General features: G+C 48.5%; 4 protein-coding genes across 4 annotated transcripts; 2 read left to right on the top strand and 2 right to left on the bottom strand.

Moving 5' to 3' along the window:
• Nucleotides 1-135: 135 nt before the first annotated feature.
• On the top strand, nt 136-1,860 carry E1B28_005989 (uncharacterized protein; the record flags this gene model as incomplete). Its single annotated transcript, XM_043150595.1, has 6 exons — nt 136-266; nt 325-936; nt 990-1,079; nt 1,132-1,199; nt 1,267-1,387; nt 1,453-1,860. The coding sequence occupies exons 2-6, from the start codon at nt 451-453 to the stop codon at nt 1,858-1,860; spliced, it is 1,173 nt and encodes a 390-aa protein (XP_043011684.1). The 5' UTR covers nt 136-266; nt 325-450.
• A 45-nt stretch (nt 1,861-1,905) lies between these two features.
• On the bottom strand, nt 1,906-9,199 carry E1B28_005988 (uncharacterized protein). Its single transcript, XM_043150594.1, has 9 exons — nt 8,881-9,199; nt 8,694-8,819; nt 7,912-8,640; nt 7,541-7,857; nt 7,298-7,478; nt 7,059-7,244; nt 4,547-7,006; nt 2,086-4,497; nt 1,906-2,026 (listed from the first exon to the last, which is right to left on the bottom strand). The coding sequence occupies exons 1-9, from the start codon at nt 9,142-9,144 to the stop codon at nt 1,994-1,996; spliced, it is 6,708 nt and encodes a 2,235-aa protein (XP_043011683.1). The 5' UTR covers nt 9,145-9,199; the 3' UTR covers nt 1,906-1,993.
• Nucleotides 9,200-9,327: 128 nt separating this feature from the next.
• Nucleotides 9,328-10,895, bottom strand: E1B28_005987 (uncharacterized protein). Its single transcript, XM_043150593.1, has 6 exons — nt 10,367-10,895; nt 10,219-10,308; nt 10,098-10,165; nt 9,928-10,048; nt 9,631-9,882; nt 9,328-9,571 (listed from the first exon to the last, which is right to left on the bottom strand). The coding sequence occupies exons 1-6, from the start codon at nt 10,844-10,846 to the stop codon at nt 9,422-9,424; spliced, it is 1,161 nt and encodes a 386-aa protein (XP_043011682.1). The 5' UTR covers nt 10,847-10,895; the 3' UTR covers nt 9,328-9,421.
• A 171-nt stretch (nt 10,896-11,066) lies between these two features.
• Nucleotides 11,067-15,273, top strand: E1B28_005986 (uncharacterized protein; the record flags this gene model as incomplete). Its single annotated transcript, XM_043150592.1, has 4 exons — nt 11,067-11,214; nt 11,268-11,756; nt 11,807-11,944; nt 11,996-15,273. 4 exons carry the CDS (start codon nt 11,067-11,069, stop codon nt 15,271-15,273), a joined length of 4,053 nt encoding a protein of 1,350 aa, XP_043011681.1.
• Nucleotides 15,274-15,402: the final 129 nt, after the last annotated feature.

Genomic DNA, 15,402 nt, shown 5'->3' with positions numbered 1-15,402 from the left:
GCTCCCGTCGATGTGAGGACTATATTTCATTGGTTTGGTTAATGCCCGTTCTCGATGGCCGCTTCTCAACGATAACATGATTTGAGGAATCCGGAGTACTGCAGTTCACGCGACTCCTTTTTCTATTTTCACGTTATCGTTTCCGCCTAGATATCCGAAAACACTTTCAGCCGCTGCGGCTCGTAGTGCCGTCGTCCAGATAGGGTCTCTCATAAGTTCTCGCGAGTCCGTGAGGGTTGAACTTCCCAACGGTCGTTTGTTACAAGGTACATACACTTGCAACATTTACATAGGCCATTTTACAAAGTACTAGATTTCTGGAAGTAAGGAACCTTGGAATCGAAAGTTGAATACGAACACAGCTGAAAGTGGCAGCGGATTGCTGACAGCTGTGTGATGCAGCGGCCGCACTATCCGGAATTCATCTAAAGGTTCAACTGCATCGTCAGAATGTGGGCGAATACCTGCAGAATTTCTTCAAGCCGCCTTTTTCATACAACCGTTGTCCCAGAGGCATTAAATCGAGCTATAATCTATTCGCAGCATGGATCTCCGCACGATGTTCTTCGAGTCCTCACGTTTCGCGACCCACCATCTCTCCCAGCCCCAAATACCTTGACCATCGAATTTATGCTTGCTCCGATCAACCCAGTTGACCTCAATACCATAGAGGGCTCGTATCCAGTTAGCCCAAAGTCAGAACCGGCTCTTCTCTCTAGCCACGGCCCCATATTTGTGGGTGGAAAAGAGGGTTTAGCAAAGGTGGTTGCCGTGGGAGAGGGTGTCTCTGGATTTATGGAAGGTGACTGGGTGGTCATGTATGATCATCGAGTTCCTACGTGGATCAAGAGGAGGAACGTTCTGGCTACCGATCTCATCAAACTACCCTTGACAGCGAAGGATGGACTGAGCGAAGTGAATGGTGCTATGATAACGGTGTGTTGTGCGTCTGCCTTTAGAACATTTACTTCATTCTTGTTTGGTAGTAGATAAATCCGCCGACAGCATATAATATCCTGAAAGAATATGCCGATCTTCAAGAGGGTCATTGGGTCATTCAGAATGGGGCAAACAGTGCAGTCTGTCTCTCGTTCTGTGTTCGACTCGCTTTCGAACGATGTAGTGATATAGGTGGGCCAAATGGTCATACAAGTCGCTAAATACAGGAAACTGAATACCATCAACTTTGTGAGGCAAAGGTGCTGATCTTTGCTTTGCTTTTCGTCGATTGTGCCTTCACGACTCACTTACATTTTGCAATTGCAGGGATGACCTCGAAGCTCTTTCACAGCGACTCCAAAAACTGGGTGCAACTAAAGTTCTGACCTATGATGATCTGCAAGAAACATCTCTTCGCAATCGAGTCCAAGAGTGGACCCGAGGGAAGGTATTTCTCCCACCGCTTGTTCGCGAGTAATGTTTGTGTTGTTTATACTCCTCCGCGTATTCTAGGACATCCGCTTGGCTCTCAACTGCGTCAGCGGACCAACCACAGCTTCTATGACAAGGCTACTGGGTCCGAATGCTCACCTCGTCTCGTACGGTGCCATGTCGAAGCAACCTCTTCTCCTTCCGACATCTCTTCTCGTGTTCAACAACCTCACAGCGCACGGGTTCTCACAAGCCAGATGGAACGGCACTCATCCTAAAGCGGATCTCGAAGCACTGGTAGGAGAGTTAGCCAAGATGATGCTCGACCTGCCTGGTTCCAATAATTCAAATCTCAAGGAACCAATGCACGAGATTGTCCGTATAGCAGACGATGAATCAGACGAGGCAGCTACAAAGAAAATCAAGGATCTGTTTAAAAAAGTAATAGAAGGAAAAGTGTCCAAGATTCTACTCAAGTGGAGCCAATAGCGAGTTACAATGTAGATTACTCCGATTGTTTTATGCAAGTTGCTATTGAATTCTTGATATACGATTTACAAGTTCCTTCAACTCCAAATAGTAGTTGCTAACGTAAAACAGGGTATCTGATGCGAATGAGTTGTTACCAGTCTGCCAGCATGGCCTGGGCGCAATCCTAACAATGGTAGCAGCAATCAGTGAAACGGGAAGTAGGTTAGCAAAGAGAGTGCACACCTTCAATCGCCCTAATCCATGTACGATAGCCACATTGACAATTGTTTTAAGCCTTCTCTTAACATCTGCCTTACTCAAAGTCAACTGATACGCTCCTGAGCAATGGCACCATCTCGACACGTTATCCGACCTCACTTGCTTACATTTGGCACATCGCAGGTCCTGTTGTGCAAATGTCCGCTCCAGATTATACACCATCCCTATCAAAGTCATCTCGATAGCGACGCGGTCGTACTCTCCTGAGCAGCTCGAACAAGTCCATCTGGCCCTGTGGCCATCCAGAGAGCTCACAGGGAAAAGGTCCGAATCACGACAAAAATCAAAGTCCTTGAGAGCGTCGCAATTCTTGCAGGGGACATTGGCTAGTTTCAGTGGCTCACATGGGTTACGGAACTTGGCCGCGTCTGCAAATTCTCGGACTCCGACGAAGTCCAAAGCATTCCGCTTAAGGAGACCAACCTCAACCTGATACTCGGTGGCCAAGTGGAAAACAGCGCAGGTAAACTTCACAAACTCCAAAGGAGGGCTTGTTAAGTGAAGGTGTGAACCTGGAAGCACAGGGAACTCGAATTCGCCATGTAAATCTTCCGAGTCGTTCATCATCGTAGCTTCCCGATGGCGGTCAACAATGTTTCCGACAGTCTTGAGCATCTTGCGTGTAAGCTTACGCGAGATAAACTCTCTTATAGTGTCCATTTCGCTCTTTTGATGTAGATCCTGCTGTGTAGCTTCAGGGAGACCCACGTTTCCAAGCGCTCGTAGAGGTAACCTCACAGTCTCGTTGGCTTTTTGACGGAGGAGGAAAAGTTCGACGATGAAGTATTGCACCACGGAATGGAAGTATTTCTGGGTTGCTGGAGGAAGGAACTCGGAAATGTTCCAATGCATTTCAACAGACAGTTCATTAGGCGGCTCGAGTGCAAGCGGATCCTCACATAAAATTCCGCCCATATTCGCTTGGTCCATAAAGACCAAGTAATCATAGAATCGCTCTGTGCGTAGATACACATGCTGGAACAATTCGTGTGAGGTGACAGCGGTGTTGATGTAGGTCGCATAAGCATGTGCAGTGCCTGGCGGTTTGGACGTAGCGAGCAATATCTTGCTCAAGTCCCCATAAATGACTTGAGATCCTAAGCGTTTGAACTCGGCAAGCAGTTGAATAAACGTTTTGCGCATGAGGGCATGGACAAACCGGTGGATGCTGGTGTCGTACATGTTAGAGGTACTCGAACTAACCCAACGCCAGAAGTGATCAATCGACAGGGTGGCCGGACTTTGTTCATTACTCTGAATCCGGTCCAGAAGCCATGTCTTGACCATGTTCTTCAGGATACTGAATGTATGCGAGGAAACGTTTGATTCTCCAAGTGTGAGATCACGTTGTCCCCCTCCGTCTGCATACTCATTGATTGTCTTTGAGACGGAGTCAAATGCCGTAGTTCCGCCACTTCCTTCCAACTCATTCACTACCACTGAATGAATCACGGAATTAACGGCTAGATTTCGAATCGTTATTTCAAGGCAGACGTTGGGATACACCCCGGGTACCACAAATTCAGTGTTAGGGAGATCTTCCATGTGACGCCTGTCATCCTCGAGTCCACCTAAATCGGGGCGATCGCTGGGGGACCACCATAATACCATATCCTGTTGGACAAGTCGGCGGGCAAATGTGATATCAGATGTCAACAGAGGTTGGTCGCCTTCTATATGTCCAATGGGGATATCGAAGTATTCGGCTAGCGCATGCAACCTATCCAGCCATGACCCAAGCGAGAGATAGCGGGCAAGCATTTTTCGTGCTACGTGTGACTGCCACGGAAAAACATCTAAGGTATGGGCTGATTTTGCTTTCGACAATGAGAGGACAGGGAAATTGGCAAGCTTGGGTAGATGGATATCGAAATAGGAGTCGTCTTTGCTAGAAGAAAGGACAACGGTACAGGATTTGTTTTCGTGTAAACCCAGTTCTCGAGATACAGCCTTCAAAGCTGTCGTTTCCGTAGAGTGATATGTGGTATTGAATTCTCGCGATTCGGGGTAGTTAATACTTCGACTTTTTCCGTAACTCTGCTGTTGGTGATTTCGCAAATCAATGTAAGTCTCCGAGAGGCGAGGTATAGGTTGCCTTCGAGTGTTGGGATCAACGATGTGAAGCTTGACTGCCCCAGTTGGGAAAAAAAGGGCAAACACGTGGAGCGGTGAGGCCGCCGAAAACGCATGATACAAGAAAACGTAGTGCCCGCCCTTGCCACCACTGAGATACTGGCGTGGGGTTGCGGATGTCATTGGGCTATCAAGTTGTCGTAAATCAAAACCGACGTTCTGCGCCCGATTTAGAGACATCGTGATATCCCGAGTTTCACAAGTGCGCCCGAGTTTCATAAGCGCCCGAACAACCAGTGGTATCTGGAGAACGATGAGGATCTGACAGATAAAGTGGGAAGTCGACGCGCACCTGTAATTCGAACACTCCGTCAACATTTGGATCGCTAGCGAGGTCAATGAAATGTTCTCGCATCTCTTGATAGATGTCTTCGCGAACCGTAATTTTGTACAAGTTTAAGCAAGGTAGCTCCCGAGGCAGACTGCGGGAAACTTGCTCAAAGGAATAGAATTCCGGTCGAAACATGCTTTCCTTTGGTTGACGCATGTGGATGTAGAACTCCCTTGGGATACGTAAGGGAACAGGTATCAATTCGGAATCCACGGATAACCATAGGATATAGCGACCTGGAGTGCTGCTAGGGCGAAGCTGGACGATATCCCACCTCTTATTGGTGCGGACTTTCACATTGTTAAACATAGCAGGTACAACCGCTGACGTGCGTTCGCCCTGCTGCCTTAATCTCCATCGCGGTCTCATGGCTTTGATCCATGCAGAGTAATTGATGTATGGATCCGGGGGAGGTTTCGTAAGGGCCTCATCCTCTTCTGGTTCTGGCGTTGATTGGCGAATAAACTTTCGCTCAAGCGGTGCGAGTCGAACTCTAGGCAAATGGGAAGTACCAGTGTCATCTTCGATATCATGGATATGGTCTTCAGAGCCATCTAGCATGCCAGCGGGTTTGAAAAAGTCTGTTAGTTTGTTTTGCTTGAATTTGTCCACGGCGTTGGCAACACGCCTGTGTAACCAGTCGGGATGGTGGATTCGAGGTACAGGGTTCGCAACCTTCTGCATCGCAGCGGGGATGGTAATCAGTTTTTGGATGACTGAGCCAAGACGCTCTATGTAGTACTGCCAATCCAAGATAGACCGGAGATCAAAGTCAACAAGACTGTTGTCCTTCAGCCATTTCCGGAGATAGCTTCGCTTGATGCTCTCTTCAGCAGAAAATATCGCAACAGGAACTGCGCGCTCAGTAACAGGAGCACCAATCGGTCGCGCTGAAATAATGAATTTGCATGCGAGACCTTTGTCCTTGACCATTTGGTTTCCGAGAAACTCAGCCAGACGCCGAGCCGTGCTTATCGATGTCGATTTCTGTCCTCCATATTCCGCCAATGTTTTTGACATGCTTCGATTTTCAGCGATGAGATCGACAAGCTCCTCATCCGAAAGGTCAATGGCTTTACTAAACAGTACATCGAGCCACTGATCAGCCACTTCTGCAACAGCAGCATAACACTCCTCTGTCGTGGTTCCGAGAAGGAACTTCTCGAATAGTTGCGACTGAAAGATCTTGATGAGCTGCAGCTCGCCCCGACGCTTCACCTCAAAACCTTTCAATTCGGCTAGAGAACCGTCATCATTGAAGACGGCATAACGTTTCTTCAACAGTTTGTCTTCCTCTTTTGATGAAGGCAGAATCATGGCTTTGTATGGGCCATCGAGCTCGAAGAAAATTGAATTCTCACTGTGGACTTCGTAAAGGCGTGTTTCAGGATCAAGATCATGGTATTGATGATTGGTGAACTGGTCGTGGACGAGGTGATTGAGCATTGTGCAAGGGTAGGAAAATCCAATAGCCTTGCCATTCCTAAGCTCGAACTTGTAGTTCTCCGGAAATATTCCAGGGAGCATGCACCATATGCCATCTGTGTCCAACTCAAGGGGACGGCCGATTTGCTCAACGAGTGCCCGTGCCATCTGGATGATAGTAGCACCAGTCAGACAGGTGATCCCTGCCATCTCCATCGAATGCCAGCGAGCGCCCTTTCGCATCACGTATCCATAAAAGGAGTTGAGAATACATTTGTGTGCAAGCTGAAGCGAGTCGTAGATGACAACCATCTTCTTGGCTTCGTCAATTTCCGCTATTGAGCGACCTTCGCTGACCACGTTATCCAAGTTTTTCTTCCAAGTCTTGAGTAGGCCCTTGTACTCGTATCTGCGGTCACGAAAACGGCGCACAGTATCGACATAGAAGGGATTCTCCCGTTGGCATACAATCGACTCCCTTCTCTCCACTTTCGTGTCTTTCGTCTTTTTGTAAACCTTCCGAGAATAGTCACCCAGTCGTTTGTGCATCAACGCCGTCTGTTCAGCAGGTGTGAGGTCGGTATATCGTCGTTCTGGACCGCCAGGCCGTTTCGGCGGGAAAGACTCTTGATTCAAAGCGTGTCGAATCATATTATACTCGTCACGATGAGCTGGGAAGAATTCTCCTCTCCAGGCCCATTCCAATCGTCGATCGCAAGTTTTACCTGGGCGATTGTAGTCACAGACTGCACAGACAGACTCGTCGACCATCGAGTCAGGCTGCAGACGATTCGATAACATGATGTTGGGATACATAGCAGCGACATCGAGATGATAAATAAGCGGGTTGTCGGTTCGTTTCGGGTTGTCGCGTAGTGTCTCAAGAGCAGCCCGGATATCCGACTTGACTTGGTCGTAGTTGGTGACATCGTCCAAAGACGCTTTGGACTCTTCGACGATACAGAAGGTTAATGCGGCATCCAAGTCACCGATCAACTTTTTGCAAATAGTTAGTTCGAGATACAAATATAAAGACCGGAATTCTCACCTTCTCAACCGCTGATGGAGTTATCTTGAAGTCCGTAGGAATATCACTCCTGAAGACACCAGCTTCCAGGGCCTCAACATGTCCTCCCACGTAGGTTTCCGAGGCCAAGAGATGGCCATCATAGAAATTGCCATGCTCTTCCTCATGCTTATTGGGCATGATGATATGACCTTTGTAGGCTTCCACCTGGAGACTCTACGTCCATTCAAACCTATCATAATAAGGCAAGGAAGTCTCACCATTAACAACGTCTCGCAAAGCGTTCCACTTCCCTTCCGGAGAACCTCATCGGGATTGAGAGGGATGATGTTGCAGAGGGAAAATATGAACGGGTGGACATATTTCATGTAGAGATAGTACGTAGCAACAGCATCGGAAACGGAATACTGTGCAAGAACTTGAGGTTGCTCCATCGCATACCTGCACAATTCACAAGGGTCAGTATCAAGAGGAAGCCAATGATATATATAACCTGTACTCACGGTGTCATGAGCTCAGGATCAAGTTCGATGGGGTTATATCCTAGCTTCGCGGTAGTGACCGCCTTCAAACCTTGACTCCCTTGAGGAAGATACGAATCTCGCTTCACCCAGCGGAAGCAGTCCATATGAACGCATGTTCGGGATTTGTATTCATCTTCAGAATCTATCGAGAATCCTGTCTCAAAAAACATATCGATCCCATTGACCTTCGCGCGTGCGTCCAGGAAAGGGAAATCAAAGAAATCTCCGTTGAACGTCGCAATAACGGTCGGTTTGACCTCTTGGATATGGGTGAAGAATCGTTTTATGGTTGCGGCCTTGGAGAGATTCGTTCAGGAATGTGCAGAAAAGAAGGTTAGGAACGAACAAACCTCATCAGGTTCATTGAAGATCATAAATGGGCCTTCGTAACCCTCCTTTGGTGTATATTCGAAGTCCTCTATATCCTCGCTAACTATCTCCCGATTGGTAACGAGGTAGCCTTGTCCGTCAACCATGTACGAGATCATCATAACCTGGTCAATGGATTGATCAGGAAATTTGAGAGGAGCCTTGGTGGTTTCAATGTCGAACGCCATCACAACGGGGTCAGCACGCTTAACACGATCTGGAAGGTGCCTGAACGTTGGTTGCCCAGCAGTGAAAGTCACTGCATACCAGAGCCCCACCCGAATGTCGTTGTCGATAGCGACTCGTAGATAATACGGGACATCGTACTCCCGGATGTCGACGATTCCTTCGCGAGGGTCCTCGCGTGAGGCTACTGTATGAGCTGAAACTGCCGTCCTCATTCCCGACCATAATGATTCATCGTCAATAGATATATCCATACTCGCCGCACCGCTCGTTGCGTTCACTACTTCTGCATAGGCGTCCACTGCATTCCGCTTGGCACTGTTCGCAAGTGCGAGAGGCATTATATCGCGACGCACCGTGAGCAGATCGGTGATATTCCGGAAGCATAGTTGAAGATAGAGACGGCGATGGCCCATGAGATGGTTAGGTAGTTTGAGGTCTTCCTTCCTTTCCCGAGAAATGCGGACGATGAGACTTTCATACTTTTTATTCAGCCACTCTTCAATGATGTTCTCCATGCCTGGCTGCAAGAGATAAATCAGTTGTTTTAGGGATTGAGAAAGATCCGGAAGCATACTTTGCACGCGATCTGGAAGTACGGCTCATACACGAAGGCAGACTTGAACATGGAACCGTCATCTTGAATAAAATAGTATTCTACTGCTGATTTACCCCCAGGCCAGTCTGGGTCTTTTATTGTTGTCTGTGAAACGTGTCGCAAGATATTTGAGAATCATGGCAGCGACAAATTCGCTGAGACTCACCGGGTGCATATTAACCAACCACCCTTCTCGTACCACGCCTTCTTGCACGCCTGGAAAGCCAAGTTTTTCGTCAATTTCGTCATTCAGTTTGACCCTCTCAAATCTTTCAGCGAGATGTGTCCCATCCTCTTCGCGTCTGAGCCCATCACTTCTTTTGGAGAATCCTCCTCGTCCACGACCACCGCGTCCACGAAATCCACCGCGAAACCTTGTGTTTCCTCCACGAACCGCCGATAATCCGAATGAACCACGTCCTCGAGCCATAGCATGAGAAGCTCAGGATAAGGGTCTAGGTTGAGTATAAGAAGAGTGAGAAGTCGCGTACTGTCACGCTTCACATGACCAGGCTCGACCATGCTCAAATCCACGTCTTCAACAGTACGTCGGGGCTTTCGGTATCCTACGGAGTCCATAGAAGGATTTGAACCCTAAGAATAATAACATTGTACAAATCGAATGAGATAACCTGAATTCGGGTAAACTGGAACTTTTCCAGTCTCAGCAAGCTCAAGAAAGGACATGGTCATGGCGACTCAGTAATTTAGGCATTAACATCCTCTAGTTTAAACAGTACCTTCTTGCCAACCTTCCCCTCTGCAACTCGTCTCAAGGTCTCTCTTACTTTCTGCGTAGCTTCCTCATCCGAATCATGCCTGAAGATGGTCAAATTTTCGTGATCTGGAGCCTTCAGCTGTGATTTGAGAATCGCTTCAGAAATAGACCATTTCTGGAGTTAGACGAAACACTCACCTTCCCCTGTGTCATCCACTCAGCCAGTGTTCCGATTAGGGCCGCTTTCTTATGCCTTGAATTTTCTTTGCTCCATCTCGTTTGCCAGAAACCGTGAGATGTCAAGTTCTTAAAAATGAATAATGACGTCGGGAGTGACAATGGCTTTTTGGACATCGCTCCATACGAGACGAGGTGTGCATTAGATCCTAAGAGCTTTGCTATGGCTGCGGCAGGTTCTCCACCTACGCAATTGAGGGCAAGGCGGATGTCCTATACGGAGTTAGAGAGGAGCAATGATGAAAGTCGGGGAGGTACCTTTCCGCCCGTCCATTCCTTGACCTTTCCACGTATAGATTTATCGTACAAGTCGTCGTAGGTCAAGACCTTGGTGGCGCCCAGCTTTTCGAGCTCTTTCACAAGTTCAGAGAGATTGTCACTATAACACCTCCTTGAGTATAGCCGTGGTACGAAGGGTAAATACTGACCGTGAACGTACGAAGTTGATGGTTTTGAGGCCTCTTATTTTTGCTATCTGTATGACAAGTTTGCCAACCTAGAACTCGCGAATTAGCGAAGGGTTTTCGAGAAGGCGTTAAAAGGACAAACCGCGCTATTCGCACCGTTTTGGATGATCCAATCGCCCTCGGAAAGTTGTATAAAGCTGTCTAGCATGTTATAAGCGGTTGTGGGGTTTACCTAAAGATTTAAAAGAGTAAGAAAAGCTTAAGGGCATAGTCAATCGCAAGAGCATTACCGTCATTGTTGCACCATGAGCTTCGCTCAGTCCGTTGAGCTTTCCAAATGGTAGTCTAATGACATCTTTCACCCCAACATTCCTAGACGTTGCCCAAGTTCCCACTTGCGGTTTATCCATCACCACCCATGTCCCTTTCTCTAATCCGCTGACCCCCTCCCCAACATCGACCACCTCGGCCAAACCTTCATTACCTGCAACGAACACGGGCTCATCCTTACTACCTTTTCCAGAAGAAGACAAGTTTGAGGATAACGAGGGCTTGGAGGGGTAGACTCCTTCAATAGTATTGAGGTCTGCAGGATTAATGGGCGCAAGAATGAACTTGATGTTGATCGTGTTCGGTGGTGGTGGTGGGAGTGGTTGATACGTGATGATACTGAGAGCTTGAGTTACCGGCCCATTAGAGGTATATATAATAGCTCGGTTTCGCAGAAGTGAAGAACATGAAAATAGCCGTTTCGGTAATGAGAAGACCATATGTTTGGCAGGAACTGCTCTGAGTATTGAAGTATACGGTCCGTAAAGCGTCAAATTCGCACGCCACCTGGTTTGTGTTTGATTAATTGTATCCGATTTCGGGAGTCTGGCAACGACGGTCTCTTCTTGCTTAATTCTTGTGTCTACTACTCTCATCCCTTTTGCGGCCCAGCCTCTGTCCCTTCCTTTTTTCTATTCTACTTCTTTGATTATATGCCCCATGTCTAACGCCCACAAACACTCAAGCTCCATATCTCAGAACCAGAAAGCTCAACTCGCCAACGCTTATAATGAACTCGGCAAAGAACTCTCTTCTAGCAAGTTAAGAGTCATCGGTAATTATACACTTGGTAGGGTAATTGGAGAAGGTAAGCGTCGTACCTTAGTTCTGGATGTAGATCCAAATATCACCTTAACTTAGGTGCATACGGAACAGTGCGAATGGGCACTCATCGTCTCACTTCAACCCGTGTGGCTATCAAACAAATTCCGAAAGAATTATCAGCATCCCTCACTCGTGAAATTCACCATCATCGTCAACTGCACCATCCTCACATCACTCAAATGTATGAAGTAATAGCTACGGAAAAGTCAATATGGATCGTCACCGAGCTTTGTTCCGGTGGAGAGCTTTTTGATTATCTTGCAGAAAAAGGCCGTCTCACCGAGGACGAAACTCGCTTCTTGTTTGGGCAACTTTGTCTGGCTGTTGCTTATCTTCACGAGAAGGGAATCGTCCATCGCGATCTCAAGTTGGAGAATGTCCTGTTGGATGAACGTTGTCGGGTCAAACTCGGAGATTTTGGATTCACCAGAGAATATGAACGTGGCACATTGATGGAAACATTTTGCGGGACTACAGGGTACGCCGCTCCAGAAATGTTGCAATGTGAACGATATCTGGGTCCTGGTGAGCATGGAATTAGGTTCTGTAATCTGTTGATACTCATAATGTCTCAGAGGTGGATGTCTGGTCATTGGGTGTTATCTTGTACTGTCTGTTGACGGGGATGTTGCCATTTGACGACGATGACGAAGCGGTCATGCGGGAGAAGGTCATAGGAGGCGAATTCGAAGACCCAGTCTGGCTTTCAAATGGTGCGAGGGCTACGCACATCCCCTTTTTGTCCATTCTAACATGAGATATAGATGTGCGTGACCTAATCAAGGGGATCCTCGTGAAAAGCCCGTCGAGGAGACTATCCATCTCCCAAATTCTAGCACATCCTTGGTTCAGCGCACGGAAGGCAGCAAACATCATCGATAGACCCCCACGCAAGTCATCGCTACCTACATCACCCCATGACCGTGGATCATCCCCTTCAAATGTTTCTAATCCATCTGCGGCAAGCTCAGAGCTATCTTCCCTTGAATCCAGTAGATTGGGTTCTTCCGCCCCAACTACCCCCGCCATGTCTTCCAATGATCCATTTGAAATCCCAGATAAACCCGGCATGGAAGCTGCGCCCACTATGCACCCGAACCCCAGCGAAACGACCCTTCGAAAAGAGCCCAGAGGCCTCGACAATAAATTACCGACAACCGAATTGAACAAAATCATCCGTTCAGAAATAGCCGAAGAGGAAGAGACGGGAGAGACAGAAGACGATGCTAGCGCTTTATCGCTCCGTCGCCGCCGCACGAATTCTTCAGACTCTCGAAGCCTAGCACCGCCTGTACACACCCTCCGCACTCCCGCACGTACGAAACGCCGCTCAGTGTCATCGACTATGTCAGACCCCGACCCCGATTATGACTCTCCGCCAATTCTTCCAGGAGACCTTACCAAATCTACCACCCCCGTTATCAATAGTAATGCCCATAATAGCAAAATCGCTCACTCTAATCTTCCGGCGTCCAATCAACGTGACAGGGACATGGATTTTGTGTCTCTACTCAACACCCCTTCCCCCATCATATTTTCGACCCCTTTAGAGAGGGAGTTATTGAATATCATGAACGCACTGGGTTTCGACTTGGGACAGATCGTTTACTCAGTTCTCAATAATGCTTGTGATTCTTCTGGTGCGGTATGGTGGATGTTAAAGAGGAAGACTGAGAAGAAGATGCTGAGTGGGGAGGATGTCCTTTCTAAGGGAGAAAGGAAGGCCGATGCGTTCATTCAAAAGTCTCCCCCTTCTCCTTCTATCCTCGAGACATCACATGATGGTAAGACAAAGGGGAAGGAGAAAGATACGCACCCTCACCATCATAAACACCGACATCACAAGAAATATACTCAGAATGCGGCCGTTCAAGCGGACCTCCCGATCACTCCAACTTTGCCACCTCCCCCACCTGTTCCTGAAAAATCGTTTTCTTCCACTCCTGCACCATTGAATTTCCAGAAGGATGGAAGTGCCGCTCCGTCATTAGCTGTCGTTCCTGCGACGCCTACTTTCCCCCCTCCTCGAGCAACCACGCCTCCAACGAATCAAGCCGGCTCTCCCATGCTCACACCATCGTCATCAGCAGCGGTGTTGAGTAGTGATTCATCCGCCGCCCGTTCGCATCCCAGCACCCCGACTGCGACCGGCAGTGGATTTACGGCAACAGGCGTCGGCGGCAAAGGCAGGAAGAACAGGTCAGGAAGTGTAAGCATCATGCAACGAGCTACAACTGCGCTCGAAGCTGCAGGTTTGGTTAGGAAGAAATCGAGCGAGGCGGTTAAGGAGGAAAAGGAGAAAGAAAGGGAGAGGTCCAAAGAAATTGATCGCGAGCGAGAGCGCAAGGCCGGTGGGGATGATTTACCACCCCCGCCACGTTCTTCTCATGGAAGTTCTTCCTCTGGTGGACATAAACTCACCAAATCTCCTCCTTTGAGGGCGTCTAGAGGGCCTTCGACTCCTCCACCCCTCATAGACCCTCAACCTCCCGTCATGGGGTCACCGTGGGTCTTGGCTGAATCCAGCGAGTCGTTGGGCGGCCATAGTACACAATCGCAAACACAGCCTCAACCACACTACGTAAAGCGGACAGCTCTTACGCCCTCCAATTCACCTGCTATTGAAAGCAGCGGTGATATTTTCACTTCTGTTTCTCAGCCCAATCTCACCGAAGGTTCCGGCGATGGTGGCAAGGGTTCGACCGGCTCTAACTCGGGTAGAAATCGCGCCAATCTGTTGTCTACCTTTAGATTATGGTTCCAGGAGGATCGGAAAGGAAAGAGAAAGGAGGGCAATCACATACCTTCCCTGTCGTTTGGAAAGGCATCCCGGGTCAGTGGCAACAATGTGAACCGAACGACCGGGAATGGGTCCGAGAACGTTGCTCCACCAAATAGGCGAATGAGTGGCTCAAGGTCTTCTGGAGGTATTCGTGGCGGCAGAAGACGGCACCGACCGTCGATTTCGTCGAGAAGATCTAGTAGTGTTAATTCGCGACGATCTTCAGTCGCATCAGCGCAAATGGTAGTTCTTACGGACTCGCCGCAAGTACCTAGGAGGTCGATGGGAAGTTATACGCCTAATTCTGAGAGAGGAGAATACTCGTCAAGGCCGTCAAGTATCAGGAGCTTGTCCATGCAGCCTAGGCATCGGAAGAGCCCGTCCGCGAGCTCTACAGGATCTCTCTCGCGGTCGCAATCACTCAATCGGGCAGCGTCACCAATCAGGTATCATAGGCGGGGGGGCTCAGGCTCTTCGACAAGAGTGGTTAGGCAAGGTCCGAAGGCGATACAGCACGGTCGATCCAACTCCACTACGTCTTCGGTACATCACTCACCGGCATCCTCAAGACCTACTTCGTTCATTGAGAATTCGGACTATGAGGGCCAGCGGACAGCATCTCCGTATAAATCGAGAAGGTCCTCGGACGAAATGAGCACACCTAGAAAACACAACAGAGATGCGACAAGCACGTTTGTTGCTCACAAGCGTGGAGCACCTTTCTCAAGTCCGTTGACTGGGTACAGCTCGCTTGGGAAATCGAGCTGGAAGAAGTCCTGGGGATTGGAGCCACCGGGATGGCAAACACGGACAGCACATCTACCGGTGGAGGTGTTGGCGGTATCGCCTGTGGAGGGAAGCTCGATCAGAGATGTGTTTTCGGGGAGGCAGAGCTTGAATTTGGGGGATGAGAGTGATTGGGTTGATGAGGATGATGACATTCCTTACGCAGGCGGCTTAGGGCAGTTGAATCTGACACTGTCAGCTTCATCGACGAAGAATAGCAAGGTGTCGAAGCCGCTCGAGTCTATACCAATCATCAATCCACCTGTTAGCAGGCGAACTGGAAGTGGTGGAGGAAGCAAGCGGTCAGAAACGAAGAAAAGCGGACACAGCCCGGTTGAACGTATTTCGCAGGGAGCCACAGAACCTTATGAACTAGAAACAAGGGGAGGAAGAAGGCAGCTTCCGGCGGGACGTTCGGGCCCTGCATTCAAGCATCCTATTCAGGAGGAAGACGAAGATGAAGAGGAAGAATAAGAAATATAGAAATGAAGATGGACTCTTTCTGCATCTATAACAAACATAGCTACCATTAACGTTCCTTTCTGATGTTAATTAAAGCAGTCGACTGTTGTGTACCCGGTTTCGTTGCTGTTTCTCTTTTTA

The sequence above is a fragment of the Marasmius oreades genome, chromosome 3 (genome assembly GCF_018924745.1).
Source record: "Marasmius oreades isolate 03SP1 chromosome 3, whole genome shotgun sequence".
NCBI classification, from domain to species: domain Eukaryota; kingdom Fungi; phylum Basidiomycota; class Agaricomycetes; order Agaricales; family Marasmiaceae; genus Marasmius; species Marasmius oreades.
This window is presented reverse-complemented; position numbering and strand designations above follow the sequence as displayed.